General features: G+C 50.9%; 7 protein-coding genes across 7 annotated transcripts; 2 read left to right on the forward strand and 5 right to left on the reverse strand.

Annotated features, from left to right (window-relative positions):
• Positions 1 to 771: 771 nt before the first annotated feature.
• Positions 772 to 2,565, reverse strand: QC763_510190 (uncharacterized protein; the record flags this gene model as incomplete). Its single annotated transcript, XM_062913608.1, has 2 exons — positions 772 to 2,384; positions 2,526 to 2,565. The coding sequence occupies 2 exons, from the start codon at positions 2,563 to 2,565 to the stop codon at positions 772 to 774; spliced, it is 1,653 nt and encodes a 550-aa protein (XP_062765034.1).
• Positions 2,566 to 3,180: 615 nt separating this feature from the next.
• On the reverse strand, positions 3,181 to 4,587 carry QC763_510200 (uncharacterized protein; the record flags this gene model as incomplete). Its single annotated transcript, XM_062913609.1, has 1 exon — positions 3,181 to 4,587. The coding sequence occupies one exon, from the start codon at positions 4,585 to 4,587 to the stop codon at positions 3,181 to 3,183; it is 1,407 nt and encodes a 468-aa protein (XP_062765035.1).
• A 5,352-nt stretch (positions 4,588 to 9,939) lies between these two features.
• QC763_510215 (uncharacterized protein) lies at positions 9,940 to 10,821 on the reverse strand (the record flags this gene model as incomplete). The annotated part of the gene is made up of 1 exon (XM_062913610.1): positions 9,940 to 10,821. One exon carries the CDS (start codon positions 10,819 to 10,821, stop codon positions 9,940 to 9,942), a length of 882 nt encoding a protein of 293 aa, XP_062765036.1.
• A 1,240-nt stretch (positions 10,822 to 12,061) lies between these two features.
• Positions 12,062 to 12,802, forward strand: QC763_510220 (uncharacterized protein; the record flags this gene model as incomplete). The annotated part of the gene is made up of 1 exon (XM_062913611.1): positions 12,062 to 12,802. The coding sequence occupies one exon, from the start codon at positions 12,062 to 12,064 to the stop codon at positions 12,800 to 12,802; it is 741 nt and encodes a 246-aa protein (XP_062765037.1).
• Positions 12,803 to 13,212: 410 nt separating this feature from the next.
• Positions 13,213 to 14,136, reverse strand: QC763_0077290 (uncharacterized protein; the record flags this gene model as incomplete). The annotated part of the gene is given in 3 exon segments (XM_062906050.1): positions 13,213 to 13,533; positions 13,542 to 13,827; positions 13,997 to 14,136. Coding segments are annotated over 3 exon segments (747 nt in total).
• Positions 14,137 to 15,669: 1,533 nt separating this feature from the next.
• On the forward strand, positions 15,670 to 16,037 carry QC763_0077300 (uncharacterized protein; the record flags this gene model as incomplete). The annotated part of the gene is made up of 2 exons (XM_062906051.1): positions 15,670 to 15,987; positions 16,014 to 16,037. 2 exons carry the CDS (start codon positions 15,670 to 15,672, stop codon positions 16,035 to 16,037), a joined length of 342 nt encoding a protein of 113 aa, XP_062765039.1.
• A 746-nt stretch (positions 16,038 to 16,783) lies between these two features.
• On the reverse strand, positions 16,784 to 19,103 carry QC763_510230 (uncharacterized protein). Its single transcript, XM_062913612.1, has 2 exons — positions 18,460 to 19,103; positions 16,784 to 18,403 (listed from the first exon to the last, which is right to left on the reverse strand). The coding sequence occupies exons 1-2, from the start codon at positions 18,987 to 18,989 to the stop codon at positions 16,843 to 16,845; spliced, it is 2,091 nt and encodes a 696-aa protein (XP_062765040.1). The 5' UTR covers positions 18,990 to 19,103; the 3' UTR covers positions 16,784 to 16,842.
• Positions 19,104 to 19,395: the final 292 nt, after the last annotated feature.

The following is a 19,395-nucleotide window of genomic DNA, read 5'->3' on the forward strand; positions in this document are numbered from 1 at the left end:
ATGATCATTCTCCATTAAACAGTTTAACAAGATGTCATTCTGCCAAATTGAAACATAACATGTGCTAAATCCAAAACTTGTAGCTATTGCACTAGTCAAGAAAGTTGGGTTAAACATATGTCGGATCGAACCCACTTTCCCAGCAGGTTAACCCAAAGGTAGGTAGGTACCTCAGGTATGCGACCATCTGATACGTCGGTTATAAGAAGCCCACCGGACTTTAATGGCACTGCCGGAACCTGCTGACTGCTGTCATATCACTTAAATATCTGCAGGTACCTAGTGATCCGCATTGTGGAGGTAAGGAGGGCTCTGGGGGCTCACGAGTGCCGCCTACCCTCGAGAGCTACCTATGTTCGGATTATAACATCAATTTCTTTCTCCCAACCCATTGCGAGGCTGTCCACCAGCATGCTACATCACACGTCCCGCATCTATAACTGAGAAGTGTTTTGGCGGCCTTCCAGATTACCCTGTGTAAGAGAGACACGTAATCTTTCACGGGGAGACTGAGTCTGTCAGACAGTTCTGTGTCAGTCATATTTTGGAGACGCCAATGGTTAATATCTCGTCATGGGAATAGAGACCTGTTTAATGGAACTCGGCTGACGGAAACGAACGCTAGAGCCAAGAGCCACGCAAATGGCGGGGACCTTTGGTTTGTCACCAGCGCCAAAATGCCACGGACCATGGCCCTCGAAGTGCCAACGAAGGCAAGTGACATTTATCAGCATTTATCTTGTGTATTTATTGCACCTCTCATGTCCACTATCACGAAAGAGCGATGATCTCCTTCTCCACAACCTCCACGGGGTTCCCTTTGGCGACATGCCCCGCCAGCTCCCGCACCCTCAAACGATACTTGTCATCCCCCAAAATCGTATCAACCGCAGCCGCGACAGCGTCAGGCGTAGGCCTCCCGGTCCTCAGGTTTATCCCCGCACCCGTCCACTCGACCCTCGCCGAGACCTCGCACTTGTCCTCCGTCAGCCCTGCAGCCACGACAGGCACCCCGTTCACGATGCAATGCACGAACCCCCCATATCCCGCGTTGAAAACCATAACATCAGCATGCTCCAAGACAGAGTCATACGGCAGAAAGTCCACCACCTTGACATTCCCGAGCTCAACACCCCGAGGCAAAACCTCGGGCGGCGTCTCCAACCCTTGCTTCCCTAGCAAAGCAATAACCAACACATCCTCCCTCCCCGCCAAACCCTTGACCGTAGGCGCCAACAACATGGTGTAGTCCCTCGCCAACGTCCCCTGCGACACAACGACGATCCTCCTCCCCTCCTTCCGTTCTAGAACCTCCGGCTTCCACCACTCCGGCCATTTATACCCCTCCTTCCCTCCCTTCTTAGGCGGCAAACTCCCGGCAAACATGACATGCGGAGGTAGATCCGGCCGGGGGTACTCCAAAACCTCATCACAAAGCTGCAGCGTGACATCATGAGCAGTATAACTCAGATTCACCATCCACCCATCCGGCACCTCCACCCCTCCACACCTCCTGATATTCTCCCGAAACCCATCATACGCCTCCTTCACCACATATTTATAATACCACTCCTTTAGCACCCTATCCCGTTCCCTAACCCCCTCCCCCTCCCCAGGAAGAATCCCAAGCGGAAAAGGCGGCATGCCCTCCCCATCAAGCATAACAGGCGTAACATTTATCCCCACCGTCTTGGGCACCTCCTCCCCGTCATCCCACCCTTTGATTTGACCAAGACTGGCCCCGTATTTGAAAGGTAAGAAGCCGAACCACATCGTCTCGTTGACCACGATAATTTTCCTCTCCTTGCCATATCTGTCCCTCAGATCCTCCAACGCGGCCTTGCTAGACAGAAACTGGCCTTCTATCTGCCCGATGAAGAATGTTTTGAAGTCTTGCACCATCCTGGGTAATCCCTCGGGGTAATTCGCCCTTTCCATTCCCCATTTTCTATACGGACCTTTGGCGAGGGAGAGGGACTCATGGATGGAGATGAAGTGCGCTCCTGACGAGGCGATGATGTGGGCGTGTTGGACTCCGCCGACGAAGTGGACTGGGTAGCCTTTCTGGACGAGATGGGTTGCGATGGCGGTCAAAGGGAGGACATGGCCTGGAGCGGTGGAGGAGGTGCAGAGGATTAGGATTGCGGGGAGGGAGGGGTTGGAAGGGGGTGGTTTGGGGAGGGTGGAGAGGTCGATTGGAGGGCCGAAGATTCCCGGGGGAGGACCACCCGGGCCGGGGATGACTCCTGGTGGCGGGCCAGCGCCGAGGGGAATGCCGGGGGGTGGTCCGCTTTGGGCGAACGGGGGAGGGCCGTCGGCTTCGGCGCCAGGAGGGGGTCCCGTGCTGGAAGGAATGGCCATTTTGGGGGAGTTGGAGGCCTTGGCTGGTTGGGGGGAGGTTGGGGCCGGTTTCGATAAGACTTTGCCCATAGTCTTGTTGATGGTCAGTGAATAAAGCTTGACGATTGGCACAACGCTGAAAGGTTATGCCGAAAGGTGGTCTTTTAGACTACAAAGAGCGGTACCAAGATTGTTCGGACATGGTGGCGGGTCCCGGATGGCCATCGACACTTATACCAACAGCTCAATGCAACATATTGCGGCACAGATAAAGCCAAGTCGTGGTACCCGAAGACCGTAGACCGGGCGCCGGAGTCCGCTACCACCATCAAGATGCAAGGGCGCAGGAGATACCGTGCATGGCAAGATGATGATGCATCGACGATTATGGGAGCAGCAAGGGTTTGCGTGTTTTTTGTCTTCTCTTGGCCGTCTGGTGGTAATAATCATCTCCTCATCCCTTGCCTCCATTGTGCAGGTCGTTGCCAGTCGGCAATTCTTCGGGCCCGACAATTCCTGCGGTTGAAAAGGGGGTCGACAACAATAAAGCGACAAACCGATCATCTTAAAGCCGACGACGTGCATTCGGGTGCCGGACTTACAATACCACCCCTTATAGTACCATCCACCCGGAGCCCCAACTCATTTAGCCAAATTGGCCGGCATAGAAGGCTGCCGCCAGGATCTAGTCCATATTGTTTATCCAATCTCGAGCCGACCGAGATTGGCATTTCGGGACCGACTTGCACCTTATCAACAACCAATATCTCCGGCAACTTTGGTGACACAAGAAACCGCTAGAAAATGAGTTCTGTATTGCTGCATGTCAACGGATATGATTTATTGTTCTCCTTTCACCAGTTTTTCGAGATGATTCGGCACCAATGCCCTGCTCAGTTCATCCATGGCAGCCTCCAACACCGCTTCGTACTGATTCCGATATCTCACAGCCAGCTCCTGGTTCTGATTATCGGCACTTTCAATCTCGATGCTCTTAAAGCGTTGGTAATCAAACTGGACCTTGGCACCGATCGTCTGTTGAATCCTCTCGAGGAGCTCGTGAAGCTCAGTCGGAATACTCTCCTCCGTGCCTTGAGCCCAGTGTTGAAGTGCAGCAAGTTCGCCAGCGGATGTTGCTACAGCAGAAGCAAGGTCGCGGATAAGCCCCGGTTCGATTCTTGAGAGCCCTGGCAAAGAATTCAGACGGGTATCTTGCTGAGAAAACACCCTTGATCTTCCCGCAACGGAGCTAGGATCGCTGAACGGTCGTAAGGAAATAAGAAAGTCCTGCAGTTCGTTCTTCTGCAATGTCGAAGGCGGCCTTCGGCTTTTGACATGAACATAGTCGTTGTGAAGGGTGTCTGTAACCGGCAGAATGAACCCATAACCAAGCAGCAACTCGCTGTTACTTTTGAGGCCGTAGTTGTTGAAGACTTGCTGGCCTGGCTGATAAGCATTATTGCAAATCAGCTGGCAAGTACCATCCACTTCAAGATTCCACTGATATTGGGAGGTCGGATCATGGTTGCCGATATCAAGAAGCGGCTGCAAGATGGAGAAGTCGTCGACTTTTGTGCCATGAGGCGTGAGACCCAAGACGTGATCTTGTGTTTCTTGTGAGAGGATCAATGACGGACGAAAACTCCGACTGGTAAAGATGCAAAAGGCCCACTTGTAGAGCAGCTGGGTGTATTCCTGCCACCCCGGGAAATCTACTTCCTTCAGAAGCTTTCTGGCGTGCTTGTACTCCTTCTTGATGTTGGCCTGGATCTCGCGGACGGCGACATGGGCGTTTGTCTCCTCGAGGCATTCAATGTCGTCTTCGGGCCAGACAGCTGGTAGGGCCCAGGTATCGACGCGATCGGGCTGCGGAAGGGTCGAGATGTATGGCCACCAGTATGAGTCTTTCTCTTTCAAGTACTCCTTCACCAGGAAAAAGCGACCAATAACATGCGGTGGGTTCGATGACATGAACTGCGGTGGGAACGCCGGCCGTTGCTCTTTGTTTTGTGGTGCCCTGCTGACGGGTCCATCAATCAAGGCGTTGATGTATGAGAGTGTTATCGCAACATGGCAGGCGACAGCGCAAAACCCTGGCGCCAGGGCCTCATTTGCGGAGGGTTTGACCCGTAACGAATATCCTGTGACATCGTCTTCGTAAACTTCCAGCGAAGGGTGTAATGCGGCTCCGTGATCTTGAGCCCATCTCTTCAAAGTGTCAAAACGGCTTTGGTCGAATTCCTTCATTTGCGTGGTTGTTGATGGTGATTTGTGCTCTGTGGTGGGAATGACGAAGTGCCGATGCCCAAAGTTTTCTGGCAATCAGCAGGTGCTTAGTCAGCAGACAGAGTGGAGCACAAGCTTGAGTGCCTCTCTAAGCTCTGTAACCATCATGTTTGTTTACTTCGGTGGGGATCTCTGCATACGGTCCAGCCGTCCTCCAACCAGTCCCTCTGTTCTCAAGACCCCAACGTTTCATCACTTCCTCCAACTCGGTTCTGAGAGGCATTAAGTGACATTCCCTACTGTTTTCTTCCATGTCCTCCACCTTGGCACGATCCTTACCACATCCCATAGAGGGCTTCGTCACTAGAGAGGTTTCTAGGCTCCCAGCATCTTGGGCAGATGTGGCCGCTCTTAGGGTTCCGTTTGCTGGTCGTTGTCCGCCTTTTCGGCCTTGTCTGTGGTTTTCAGGTTCTCCATGTACCTATTCTTCACGCAGCCCTGTTAAGTTTTGAAATGCGTTTGGCACGTATGTCGATGGTTGTTATGGAGCAGGATAATCTTACCTTGCCCTTGTCCTTTCCTGACGTACACTTAGCGCAGCATTTGATTGCTTGATACACTACCCCCCGCATTTTCCTTTGTAAAGGCAGGTCTTTGTGTTATCACCACGAGTACAATGGCAATGATACGTGTATCCTCCCACCGTCTCGCGTGTCGCACGTCTTTCTTGCTTCCTCTTATCTCCGGACTTCCTGCTTGGTGGTCTGGTCTTGCTTGCTATTTTAGTACGGCAAATCTACAGCAGGGAAGCACTGTAACTAGAACGCTTTGTTTCGAAGCGGGTGGGGGAAAGGCGGATGGGACGTTAAGGATGAGGCATAGGTACTTTCTCAGAACGGAGCCGGCAATGTTGCCCTTTATAAACCCCCGATCTTAGGCATGTTCCTGAGTCTGGTCCCTTATTTTTACAGAGACCTGCATTTTCCGGAAGTGCGCAGAGGCACATTGTAGAAGTTGTGCCTTCTGCGTTGACCTGGTGTGTCTGCGCTGGCTGTGGCTATTGTGTCGGTTGGGTCGTTGCTGGGGTCTTTTCCGCCTCCTTGTATGGTGGTCCCGTAGATTGATAGTAGGATGATGCCGGTGCGGAATACTCTGTTGACGCTGGCGCTGGGGGTGGGTTGGACTCTGCTGGCGCTGACGGTGGGTAATCCTCTTCCTCCACCCCATCGGTGTAGGCCGTGAGATACGCCAAGTCCTGTTCTTCCTTGGACAATCCGGTCCATTTGTACTGTAGAGATTGCGCGAAACAACGTTGGTGTGACGGTAATAGCGATGGCAAACTCAGGTGTGGGGGGTGTGCTTTGAAAAGTCACAATTTTGATCGTCCTCAAGCAATATAGGCGTGATACCAAGATTCCGTGTTCCTGTCTACATGTCATGATGGTGGGTATATGTGTAGGTAGCTGATACTCACCTACACTTTCGACATTGCGCACCGTGCTTACAATATTGCACAGCCATTGTCGGGTTCTCCAGAATTGACGGTCGAATACCAGAGCTCTGGCGTGTCAACAAGTAGTTTACGTATCTGGGTTTAGCACTTGCTGAGCAAGTCGAGTACAAGAAGGCTGCTGGCTCTGTGCTGCTAACTGCTCCTGACTGGGAAGGCAGCGGTACCTTACCTCACTTATTACCCATAAGGCTGTCAAGCCCTCGGGCTGCCACGTCTTCGTTCTTTCCCACAGGTAATCATCGTTCTTCAGTCGCCGATCATGAAATGTACATGTTGGCGTGTTGCCACTAAACCTGTCCGTCAGTGGGGATCACTTTAAAACTCAGCAAGTCATCCTGGCTCTACAGACATCTCGATGGAAGTCAGATAATTAAGAGAGAATCGGGTACGGGTCACTCGGGGATGGTGTCGAAGTGAACCGGTGACCTTTGTGGAATGGCGCAATCATTGCACCGTGGCACGCGGTAACGCACGGTATCAAGTGAGTCGACAACGGCCGCCGTGATCTGGTCATGTTTCAAACCTAGAAGAGATTGAAGAACAAGTCCCAGTTGTTACAGAGCGACGTTTGATTCACCATGGTGGAACGGTTGGGAGGGGTGGTGTGAGCTTGGCTGCGCAAACGACTTTGGTAACTACCGGTAGTAGTAAGCTCCCATTTCCCACTAGATCAAGTAGTCTAAAAGATCAGTTACGGGTTTAAAAAGATAAGGGGCTCGGAAAGTAAACCTCTCGTACCTGCCTGAGTAAAATATAAAGACTCTTTCCCCCTGAGTAGCTAGTAAGTGGAGCGTCTCTTCGATTGAGCCTTCTATTCCTGGCTCACCCCCTTGAGTAGCTCCTTTCCAGTGAGCCGAGAGTAGTGAGCTCCAAACTCAGCCGTTTGGGTATCTTATACTCTGCTGTACGCGCCTAAGAGATATAAGAATCTGTGGTAGTATATGAGGACCAGGGAAACGACATTGGTTTTGGCAGACTTAGCCTTTTCTATCGAAAATTGAAGAGGTTTAAATAAAGAGATGCTGTCTACCAATACTAAGCTATGGTTAACTCGACGGAAACATACATTAAGCCGCTTACAAATAGCCTTGATGAAGCGGTTAATGGGTAGTTCATAAAGTGACTGTTTAAAGCCGCATAGATAACCTTCTTTGCAGCGCTGTGTATCTTACTAAGCCCCCCAGAGAGTAAATTGCCCCTTCCTGTCTCAAAAGATTTGCGTGTATTATATGGCGGTTCGCTCAGAACATCAATTCAGCGGTGAGTAGATTGCCTTTGTGACTTGTTGGGGATCACAAGCGCATTGTTGAGAAGTAGTGGAATCATCTGTAACTTACCATTCCCTTCTCGCAGAATCCAGCGCACCACCACAGAGCGGTCCCGCCCTCCAAGTCTTCAAATGTGGCAGAGTCCTCGGGTCAAGCAGGAGAGATTTAAAAATTCCCAACTCGCCGAACATAGCTGCGACGATGAGCATCGACGCCCAACAGGTGTGGATATATACCTTCTCTGCCTTGGCCCCGTGACCAAGGACATCTTTTTAGTCCAGCATGAGGTACTCTCGTGTTCGGGTCTGATCCGGCAGCCAATAGTATATCCACATAGGTCTTTCGCATTGTGTGTACAGCTGGGCTGATAGCCCCATGTTTCTTTTAGACGGTGCAAGCCTCGCAAGTCTCTCAAAGCCTGTTTTTGATGCGTAAGATAGCGATGAATCACCTCCGCAAAACTTTTCGAGAGACTCTGGATACCGATCTAGCGCATGTCGAACAAAGAACAGGTCATCAGGTGAGTGATGCAACGTTTTGTCCTCTCTAGTTTCGTGATTGCTTGACCAAAAACACAGATTCAAGCCAGACGCGAATCTGAATAGAACGTCCACTACCTGCTCCACAGCGGCATCTTCGAGGGGATTATGCTGCGGAGTTGAGGCACGTCAGGTACGTGAGGTGTGTACAGCAGTATGCTTCTTTTCTTGGAACACCTAACTCAAGCCGTCGAGATCTCCATAGTGGGAAAGAACATAGAGAAATTGAGCTCTGGCATCATGTTTGTTTGAGTCGTATTTCCAAAAGAATTATGCAGGCCTATCCAATTGTGAGAGGGAAATCCTTGAGAAATCGTCTCTGCTTGACACCCCAACGCTCAGCTTGATTCGCATGGTGGATGACGTTCCGGGTTGCGTACTCCAAAAAAGACATCTTGTCAGTACGGGGTTTGGAATCAGAGTACATGAAGTAGCCCGGCCATATGTCGCCGTGTTCCCCATTTAGGTCAACCCAAGCTCGTATATGTCGGAGGCAGAGTTCTTTCACAATGTTTTGACCGTAACCCTCAACACTTTCGTCACTAGCGATGGTATTCTGTAGTTGCTTTATCCCCCCTTCCTCGAGTAGGAAGTCACGCATAGATTCGTGAATAAACTAAACCGTAAGCTCTTTTTGACTGGTTATTGCAGCCAGGCCTTTATAGGTATCCACTACACACTTTCGCAGTACATCCAAGCCTAGTGCGTGATGTTCGAATCCCTCGGACAGTTCTCAATACTGAGGGTACGCAACGCGACGTCTAATTCCACGGGTGAAAGCGGCCGTTTCGCAAACAGAACGCACTGGATGCAGAGCAATAGCTCTGTCAAGTCATCGCAGTTCCTTGGTCAGAATGTTGACGAGGAATAAGTCATCTAGACCCGAGGGGATCTCGCTCAATTGGGACTTGGAGTGCTTCCATCCGTCCACGATCATACCCCTTGTTTAGGATAGGGACTACGAGAGCAACCCAGAGAAAAATGTATGACCACTTGACTAGGACTTCGGCTCTGATCTCTTTGGCTTGTGGTGAGGTGTCAATCTTGAGGTGGGCGTTGATGTAATGGCTGATGTCCTCGCTGTGTTCTTGTTTGTTTTCTAAAACAAGCTGGACACGTGTCTTGATGCTGATCTCTGGGTAATGACGGCTCGCAAAGCAAATGCGGACTTCATTGACCTGTCTCTAGCGCACATTTACTCAAAGAAGCTAACTATTTCTCGAACATCGTCTTCGGGTGACTCGTCTAAGGCGTCAATGAAGCAATATAGTCGGCGATTGCTTATCTTACTGCCGGAAAGCATTCTCATTCCGATCGTTTCCCGAGAAGGCATAATCCTCCAGCTTCGCTCAGCAACCATCTCTAAAAACTCACTTCGCAGTTGGCTGAGGTGGTGGGCAAGCGGTCCGACCTACGATACCTAGTCGAGCAGCACTCACAGTCGGTCGGTTGAGTTGACGAAAAACAGAACCGTGCGAGGCTTCGGGCGGTCACCGTTTTGCCAGAGCCCCGGGGCTGGTCCAATTGGAGTGTGAAATGTTCTCAAGCTGCATGCATGCTGCCGCCAACTTGGCGATGAAGACAAAGTCGCAGCAAAGGTGTATACCAATGAAGAAGCAAGGGTTGGAATTCATTGGCACGTGCCAGTGTTGCCACCAAACCTGCCGGTGCTGCTGTTGTTGTAACTCAAAGGGGCCTAGGTTGATACCTGGGCAAGCAATTCTAGGTAAGATGCTCCAATAAATCCCGGGGCTGACAACATTTGTTTCATTCGACCAGTATTCTCGGACATTGGTGTCCATGTCCAGCCATATATCCATCCATCATATCCTACACTACCCCACCCGCTCCACAACCACCATCTGCTCCGTCAACAGCCCTTCATCCTCGGGCTGTTTTCTCTCCATGCAAAAACAAGTCATCACCACGCCCAGCACCATCTCCCCAGCTACAAACCGAAATTTCTTCACTGCCTCCTCTTGCTCAAGAAGGTCTTACAGATCAGACAGGTCAATCACCTCGTTTGACTCCTCGGCCGCTTGTATCAGCTCTTTTAGACTTCCCTTCCAGGTAGGAACTGAGCAAAGATATCCACCAACGGCTGCCACATCACCAGCTCGACAATGATACAGGCCAAGCTGTACATGTCAAATCCTTTTTGGTACGTCTCCCTCCCTCGCCCTCTAGCATCTGGATGACGGTAAAGATCCGCTTCCAAACTCCGTGTCAGGAAGGTGGGTGTATTTCTGTGACTCGAGCGTGTCGGACGGCTGTATTCATAATCGGCAATATAGGGGTCTGAGCCGAGGAAGAATTTGTTCGATGAGCCGTGAGGGGCGAGGAAGAGGATGTTTTCGGGGCGGAGGCCTTTGTGCAGCCAGCCGGAAGTGTGGAGTTGGAGGATTGTTTCTGCCAAGCAGAGGGCGATTTCGAGGCGGCGTTTGAGGGCGACGAGAGGTTGGCTGGAGATGAGGCTACGGAGGGATTTGTAGTCCCAGTCGAGGATCCCTTCAGAGTTGTTGTCATTATGGTGATCCGGGAGTTCTTCAGGCATGCTGTAGACGATTCCGTGACGCGAGCGAAAGGATTTGTCCGAGGTAGAGAGGGAGGTGAGGAAGAGGGCCAGACATTTCATTTGGTTGATGTAACGTTCCCATTGTGTGCTCTCGACGGTTTTCCACTGGATGGGAACTTGTTTCTGCCGGTAGGTCGCGAATCCGAGGTTTGATTCGAATAGGGGAGTGGGCCGCTCGTTGATATCAGTCCAGGGCTTCAGGGAACGGCCCAAGACGGCAAGTTTGGGCATCCGCAGGCCGATCTTCTCGCTTGTCATTTTTGGTGTTATCTCATCGTCTCTTTCGTCAGCGCCCAGAACGAGACGGACTTGTTTGAGGTATTGCGGCGGCGTTGATGGCATATTGGTAACGCCCGGCATCGCTGACCAGATCCTTGATCTGACAGGCTCCTGACGTTGTGGTCGTCAGGGAGATGAGTTCGCGTAATAGTTGGCCATATTTTGTCTTTTCTTCTTGCCGCTCACTGGCCTCAAGAAGAATTTCGAGACGGTCGACAAGTTCGGCGATCTGTTTCAGATATGGTTGCAACTTTTCCCTGTCCCTGGCTGCCCAACGAAGTCGTTTGATAGGGGGGTTGTGTTCCTGGATGATTTTGCCAGCTGTTGTTCCAAAATTCGGCTCAACTTGGCAAGGAGTTTAGCCACCCCTTTCTTTTCGCCTTCGATCGCCTGTTCTTTCTCAGCCGCTTCGAGCTCTTCTTCCTTCACGTTGACAAATTTACGACACACCTCTACCGGATGACGTCGTGGAAGAACCCGATGTCTCGGTCCGAGAGAGAACGGACTCTCGTGCCTCCTCATATGAGACAGCAACTGAGCTTGTAGCCGGCACCGCCCAGGATCAAGCCAAAATTGATGCAAAGGATAGCGAACAGCCTGAAGGCCAGGGAAAGAGTGGTGGACAGAGAGTGCTACGCGACTCCGGGTTGGGATTTCTAGAATACGAGAGTAATTCATCTAATGGGGACGAGATTCTCCAGCTTCCCGGCCCCTTTTTTCCAGTCCGACAGCAAAGACATCTTGCGCTAACCCCCCAACGGAACTGCTCGAATGCCATCCCGCTTGATGTCCAAAAGTTGATGAATAATACCTGGGACATGGCCTCCAGTGCGCCAACATCAGTCATGTCCCAACGGACCAAATCCTGAATCAAGGGTTTTCTGTTTCTCATTCCGTCTACAAAACAAATTGAGGACGTCTTAAGTTTCCACTGCCAAAGAGGATCAGCTTCGGCTGTGAAAGCCATCTTATACCATGTAACAACTCCTAACAACCCCTCAAGCACCGCTAAATCTTCCATCCTTTGATTCACGCCATAAAGGGTGGCACCTCGGGGCACAACAAATGCATCCGGGAGCTTCTGGCAGCAGGAGTCAACCCGAACCACCGGTCAAAGAAAAGCGGTTTGACACCACTTCAAATCGCACTCAACCGCCCAAACTTCAAGGGCTACGCCAACCTCATCTGGTTGCTTTTTACCAGCGAGCCCCGCAAACTTGATCCTAACGGGACAGACCTTCAGGGTGAGGTCCCTCTGTTCAGATTTTTCCTGGGCGCAGATGAGGAAACACTGGAGGCTCATAAGCGGGGTAGTTTGATCATGCTTCTGAAAGCTGGCGCTAACCCCAACCGCCTACAACCCGGTACTGGTAATTCACTCCTTCATCTTGCCGTCAGAAGAAAGGATGTTGTCGTCACGGCGATCCTCCTTCATGTTGGCGTTGATGTCAACGCCTTGAACCTTTCTGACACCTCACCGCTTCAAATCACGGCCGCACAGTTCCACCAGCCACAAGGTGGTGAAGAGGTCCTCGATCATCTGCTCAAGAACGGGGCAAAGGTTGATCAACCGGCCGGAGCGCTGCGGCGAACAACGCTGCACTGGGCGGTAAGAGCTGGGAATACGACAGCCATCCGCAGGTTGCTGGATGGAGGGGCGAATGTGACTACTGAGGATAAGGAGCAGAGGGATGCGATTGCTTTGGCGGTTAAACACACCAACAAAGTCTTTGTTTCAAAAACTGTGCCCGGAGTCGGTGATCACAGACTCGGAGAGGCAGTCAGAGAGGTCGAGGCGGGTGATCACATTGAGATTATGCAAGGTTTAATGGGCAAGGCACCAGATGATTACCACATCAAAGGATTTTTGCATCAAGGGACATGCGCTACTCAGAGTGCTGCAAAATATATGACTGGTGGGCTGTTGAAAAAGCTGTTGAAGATGGGGCTTCACTTGGAGACGCCGTCTAAGAACGGTAGCACAGTAAGGCAATTCATCGAGGTTGAGGATCGTGGTCCTGTGAAGCAGGTCGCGAGGAAATGGGTACCTGCAGCCAGATAGTATGGGTCTGAGCTCGCAGTTGTGCGGCTGTTGAAAAGGAACAAACCCGAGTCAATACTAATTCTTCTTGAAAGACTGTAGGTATGTGGAGTTTACAGGCACCTTATCCAATGGATTGTCCATACTTTCAAGTCAGTGAACACTACCTCCGCTCTCCCTTGTTCCTGATGCTCGCTTAGGATCCAATGTTATTGAAGGCTTCCATTGCTGGGCCACAAAACCATTGCGTACAACAAATGCAAAACAGACGGGGTATGGATGTCATGCTAGTAGCTCCAAGGAAACTGCCACTCATACTTCGCGATCTCTGCAGGCCCTCAGGTCCTAGTCTAGCATGGTACTGTAGCTAACACCCCAGCAGTCCACACAAAAGCCCATCATCGTCCTCTTCAAGAATCTCCTCCTCCAGCTCAATTATCTCTTCCCCATTCCTTGTTCTCGTCCTTGTCCTCGTCCGGGTTATTCTCCTGCGCGTGGTTCTTGCGGCAGTGGTGATAATTCTCGTCACAGTCGCCGTGGTCTGCCTGATATCGGTCGCTGTTCTGGTAACAGTAGCAGTTGTCGTTCCATTCCTGGTGACTGGGCTCTCCACCGTCCTCGTTGTCGTCGCAGTCGTAGTTGCAGTCCTTGTCACCGGCACGGTAACAGGGCTTCCAGTTGCAATAGTCGTTACCGTCCGTATCGTTGTGGCTGTGGCTGTTGTAGGAAGTAGTACGGAAACCGTCACTGTTCTAATCACAGTCACAGTTGCCATGGTGCTCGCGGCAATGGTGTTGGTCTGCAAGATGGTGCTGGTCTGGAGAACGGTGCTAGTGGAGAAGAGTAAGACGGTCCTCTCGACAATCTCGGTTTTATTGACCGTCTGGGTCACGTTGGTGATGCTAGTGCGGAAGACGGTCTCCGTTTTTTGGCATGATGTTGCTGGTTGCTGGGTAACGGTGCGGAAGGTTGACGATGCCGGGATGTCGCAGAGACCGAAGGCGGGGTTGCAACCAGGACCGCAGTGCTCTTCCGTATTACCACACCTACATATCCGAGTATGTCAGTAGTCAGTCTATACTTGAAGGATGATTCATGATGATTGCAAGTCAGGCATTGTTTTGTGCCAAGCCAGCCCCTGAATTGACCCCTGAGATTGGAAAGGGGGGGAAAGTGGATACCCACCATCCATGTGCTGAACAGCATTGTCCAAACGTTGAAGTAATACATGTGAACTCTCCACCACACTGGCCGTCGGCACTGGCTTTGGATGGTGCCGGTGACTGTGGCAGGGATAAGACGGCGCTTGGGGCTATGAGTGTCACGAGAAGGATGTAACGGAGTAGGTAGCCCATTTTGGGCAAACAAGGGTCCAATCACAGAAGGTGGAGATGAATAAGGACTGATATTGTGCACATGAGTTCTATTGGGTTGTTCAGGAGTATCTGACGCGGCCATCACGAATATATACCGTCTACTCAAGTTAACCACCATCTTTCTCCAGTCGCGGTGTCTGTTGTGGAACTCGAGCGGGTAATTCCGACATGAGCTGAAGCGATGGTTCCCGAAAGCTGGATATGGAGTTCTAGCCCGGCTCAAAGATTCAACGGAGCGGCTGATAATCTATGACCTATGAATAGACGCCCGGGTCGATATTGTCCGGGCTCTATCCGCAGCTGTCCATATTGACCCCGAAGCCCAGAAACTCGGTACTTGGCATTTGCAGATCATTTCTTAGATAATTAGATTCTGTTATTTGAAGAGAGGTATCATAGATAGCTATGAATACTACGCGTTGAGGCCTCTAAGCTATCATCACAGCGAAAGGCAGCTACTAGTAGGCTGATTAGAATCATGGCTGCCCGCTAGTTGCAATGTTGGTGATTAGGTTGGTAAGAACCTATAACAACGTTCTCGCTCTCAAAGTTCCTTGGACATGACTGGAAACATTCCGGTAGCGACATGATGTTGGGCTTCAACTGCAAGAGGCTTCACGGCGCAGTTTCTTGGCGGCGGCGATGAGGATTAAGAGCCAACAATGAAGTTGGCTCACTTCTCAGGGCACAGCATCCCAAACGCAAATAATAACCAACCTTCATATTTCATTTCTGGCTTCCCTGAGTTATTTCCCAACTGTCCAGACAAGGGTGATGTTATTCATTACGTTGAAATCAAGGGAAACATCATCCACCTCAACACCTAGCGACGTCGACGTGAACAAAGCATTCGATTCTTTCTAAGACACCACTCATGGCCGTCGACGAATTACACCGAGCGACACCCGAAGCTATGCAAACAGGTACTACTTTTCTCAGAAGACGGGAGAGTCCAACTTGGCTATCACAACGAACACAACCATGAGGTTTGGGCTATTTCCGGTCTCGGAAGAGATGGGTGTTTCGATGAATCTCACGATTCATGGTCACCAGAGGACATCATAGCTGGTGAGATCCCAGGTTGTGTTGAATACCTCGAAACGCTCCTTCAGGAGAACGGCGCGTGTGGACACTCACCATTGATTGGCAGCGAAGCACCTCCACAACACACTTCGGGTATTCCTGCTCGACTGTGCTTTTTTAGTCAATGGTCAGATCCTGATTGAGGTGTCAATAATGACATCTTCTTCGTCGACACCAAGAATCTTTGCCACGCTTGCTACCTGAAAGCAGTGCCAAGAGGCTTCAACGTCTGGAGTACGAGTTATTTCGACAGATACAACAACTACGTCGACATGGAATTCCGCCGCTATTTCGAAGATTGTATCATCAGAAACGAAATTCCAAAAACACATGGATCGAAGAGCAACACGTTCTTACGATTGCGCTGGCCACGATGCTACAGTGCCAAGACAAGAAAATTGGCCTTTGACGAGCAGTCATATCCCCAAGATGCCAGGAGCCACCATCACGCATGAGTGTTGGCGGTGGCTGGTCTGGAATTGGGCGCCCTTTTACATTGATCAGCTTTGTGTGTATCCGCCATACACCGTTCACACTGATCCAATCAAGAAGCAAGAAGAGAACCAACGAGTTTCGAAGCTTAACGCAATTGCGTACGTCGGAGCCACTCATGGAATCCTAGCCAATCCGCCAGGCGGTAGGGGGGAACGGACTATGGTCGAGCTGCGTGTTCTTGGAAGCCGCGCTCTTCACCAACCGGATAATTTTGGAGATCATACCGCATTGCTCAAATTTGGCCCAGGATATGTGAGTTGTCCGCAACCACCTTACAGTCCACTGAGCCGCTAGACTGCTAATATGAACCTTGAATAGATCGTACATGGAGACACATATTGAACCCCCCCCACAAGTAGAATACAGTTCTCGGCTGAAGAAATACTCAGGCTTTGGTGCGATTGCCATGCGGCAAGTAATGGACCCCAAATCAGCCCCGTCTGAGAGGCTGCCAGAAGAGAAAAAAGTTCTAGATGATCGGAATACCAACAGGGCCGACGGCTGAAGAGATTGAACGACTTCAGCAGTTTCCATACCGCAATTACTCAGAAACTATACGAAGGTATGAAGAGCTTCGTGCCGAGCTTGAAGTGCGAATGAGGTATGTCCATCCATAACCTCTTTCAAGGATATATTTTGACTCTGAAAATCAGGGAGACAACTGTATCAGCTGAGCAAACGCCTCCTTCAACACCGACTAAGCATTCTAAAAGCCATCGAACACCCAGAACAATCAAGCATTTCCCTGCTTCAAGTGCCCCAAAGGTGTCTTCAACAAGGACACCACACGAGAGGCCCACATTCTATAGAACTTATGTTGGAAATCGAAGACTACTCCCCAAAAACAAAGAAAATACTGTTCCAGGAAGGGAAAGGCTACATGGGCTTTATTGTCACGAGGCGAGCCCGTATGTATACCGTGGGCCATTTCGGATTGTGGAGCATGACAGAGATGTTCGAAGTCCTAGAATATCAGGACATCGGGACAGGTGCTGGGAGGTCTGAGATTTGTGATGGCCGAGGTATCAAAAGTAGGGCTGCTCAAAGTCACAGGTGTCGCAATAAATAGCTAGATAGCTACGTAAATTCTGAGATGCGTCAGTACAACTACCACGAATACGCGTCCACGTCAAGCTCAAAACACGTGGACCCTTTCTTTCCAACCGCTGCCACAGCTGCCCTGACATCATCACAGAGCCCACCCGGTCCAGAGACCACAACGCCGATGTTGCAGTATCCAACTTCGGCTTCTTGCTCTAACAGCCGAGAAATGTCCAGTCTCCTTCCGATTCGGACATCTTTCTCGATCTCGCTCAACACACCTTGAACTTCCTCGACCAGACACCTCGCCGATTCTTTGACACTCCAAAATAATTTGATGTTCGGATGGCTGGCAATCCACGGAAGCAGACTGGTGATGCCAATCCCACCTCCAATGAGAAGCAGCCTATCGCAATGGCGAATCTCCCTGGTAGAAGTATTATGATACGGGCCATCCATGAGAGTCAAAAGCCCATCGGTGGCCTTCAGGTGCTTGGTAATCCCCATGGACTTCTTGATGAGCAGGGTGATACCCGTTTCCAGAGACGCAGACGCGGTATCCTTAAAGCCGTGGTGTTTCTCAACATCGTGAACGTTGATGTGAACACCTGACTCTTTCGCTGTCGGACTGCTGCTGCCGCTTGATTGCTCTGGCCGTTGCCTTTCAACCCGGGACATCAGGCTTGTTGGAACGATTGAAAACGGGTGGTTCTCCCACGGCCGCCAGAGACTCAAAGTGGGAAAATAAGCGTAAACATGCAGCCCAGGCCCATCATTGGCAAACGACGCTCGGGGTATGTCAACCCGGATGTACCCATTCCCCAAGTCAGTCACCTTGCTTCTGCGAACCCCGTTTTTCAACACCTTCCCTACTCTCGCTGCTCTGTCAAAGAACCAAACTGCACAGGCGGCATAAATCCAGGTCTCATAGCCGTAGGAGTCCAGCCCAATCCAAAGAACAACGTGATACCAAAGCCCAACAACGAGAATAACCGACAAGACAACGTGCGTCACTAAGAATATCTCATACGACCATCTCCTCAGAGGCAGAACACTCGCAAAGAGAATGGCAACACAAAGAACTGTAGCCGCAACGCCCCAAGCCCAATAGTCAGAGTCAACCACTGCTTGCTGTGGCAGGAAGATTGGTAGTGCCAGGAAACTGTGCACCAAAGCATGGAGGACAAACAGTCTTGCCACCCAGCGATGAAGAAGCAGATACGTAGCGTGAGACCAGTTCGTCAACCAAAGCAACAAAACGTTGTTCCTTGACGCGAACAGGATGAGAAGGGGGAGGAGAGCATAAGCTGCTATTCCTGTGCGGTAAAAGATGTACGCTTTGATCTCCATACTCTCGCCGGGGTAGTAGAGGTGTGGTTGCATGGACTGGTAGTTGACTGACATGAGGACTATGTTGATGATGAAGAAGACGGCGATGTATGCTGCTTGGCCAATGGTTGGGGCATTGCCGAGGAGGAATGGCAAGGAGCGAACGGAATAAGTGCCGATGCTGCTGGGTTGGGTCAAGTATGGAGTGATCTTGGACAAGAGGCCAGAGGTAAAGGGGAGGTGGTAGAGCCAGGTCAGGATGATGGGTATGCCGAAGCCAGTGACGAGGATGATGACTCTTTGGCGGGTCAGCAAGTAGACCTGGTGTTTAGTAGGTAGGGAAAGAAGACACACCCATATTCCGCGCCTGTCTCCTGCTCTTTCGTCACACCCAAAGCGGTATTCAACTGGGCTTGATACTCGATCTCCGGAACCAAGGCGGTAAAGTTGAGCACCGTCGTGGTATCCACTGGCATTTTCCTCGGTGGCTCAGTGATTTGCTGCAAGGATTCCTCGTATGACCACTTAGGCGGTACCGGCGTACCCGTGTTGCCAAAATTCGTCATATCGCGTGTAGCATCAGTCTCCCAGAACGCTTGCAATTCCGACATGCGATGGGCTCTACACTTGACATGCAGACACCAGGCCAGCGTGGTGAGCCAGGCTGTGTCATTGGCTTTGCACTCTGAGCTCGTGGTTGCCCAACCGAGGAAGCCCTTTGGGATCTTTTCAGAGCATTCTAGGGGATAAGCTTGGAGTGCCCACTGGCATGCGGAGGCGCAGTAGATTTTGAAAGGGTGAAGGCCGAAGCCGACTAGGTCGGAGAAGACAAGGTTGGCTTGGAGCAGGCATGCTGCTAGCCAGATGGCAGGGGAAGTTCGCATGATGTTTGCTGCTGGCTTGAGTCGAGGAGTCCGCTGGTGCTTGACCTCCCACCGACAGTCAGGCAGGGGGCCTGCCTGTTCTTATCTCACAGTGGGCACACCATCACTTATTCGAATTGTCAAGAAATGTTCCGCGGAACTGATGTGTCCAAGCGTATCATTGCAGGTTTGAAGCCCTCCGAAGTATGCAATAATGTTGTGCAACAACACCTACATTGATGTACGGTTTTCGGTAGTTGGCATCCTGCAATCCTCCTGGCATCTTCCGTGGTCAATCAGCGCTTTGGTGCTGATTCATGCTGACCACCCAAGCATTCTGCCAATAGGTCTGATAGACGCCACAAGGTTGTGGTACCACTTTCACAGTTGGGACTGCATGGTTCGTTGGTGGTTCGGGATACAGAAA

This window comes from Podospora pseudopauciseta (genome assembly GCF_035222475.1).
Source record: "Podospora pseudopauciseta strain CBS 411.78 chromosome 5 map unlocalized CBS411.78m_5, whole genome shotgun sequence".
Taxonomy (NCBI): domain Eukaryota; kingdom Fungi; phylum Ascomycota; class Sordariomycetes; order Sordariales; family Podosporaceae; genus Podospora; species Podospora pseudopauciseta.

Coding starts and splice junctions, on each gene's coding strand:
- QC763_510230 (XM_062913612.1), bottom strand. CDS start 18,989: ATGCGAACTTCCCCTGCCATCTGGCTAGCAGCATGCCTGCTCCAAGCC. Junction 18,404..18,459: donor GAGACAGGCGCGGAATATGG/GTGTGTCTTCTT, acceptor GACCCGCCAAAG/AGTCATCATCCTCGTCACTG.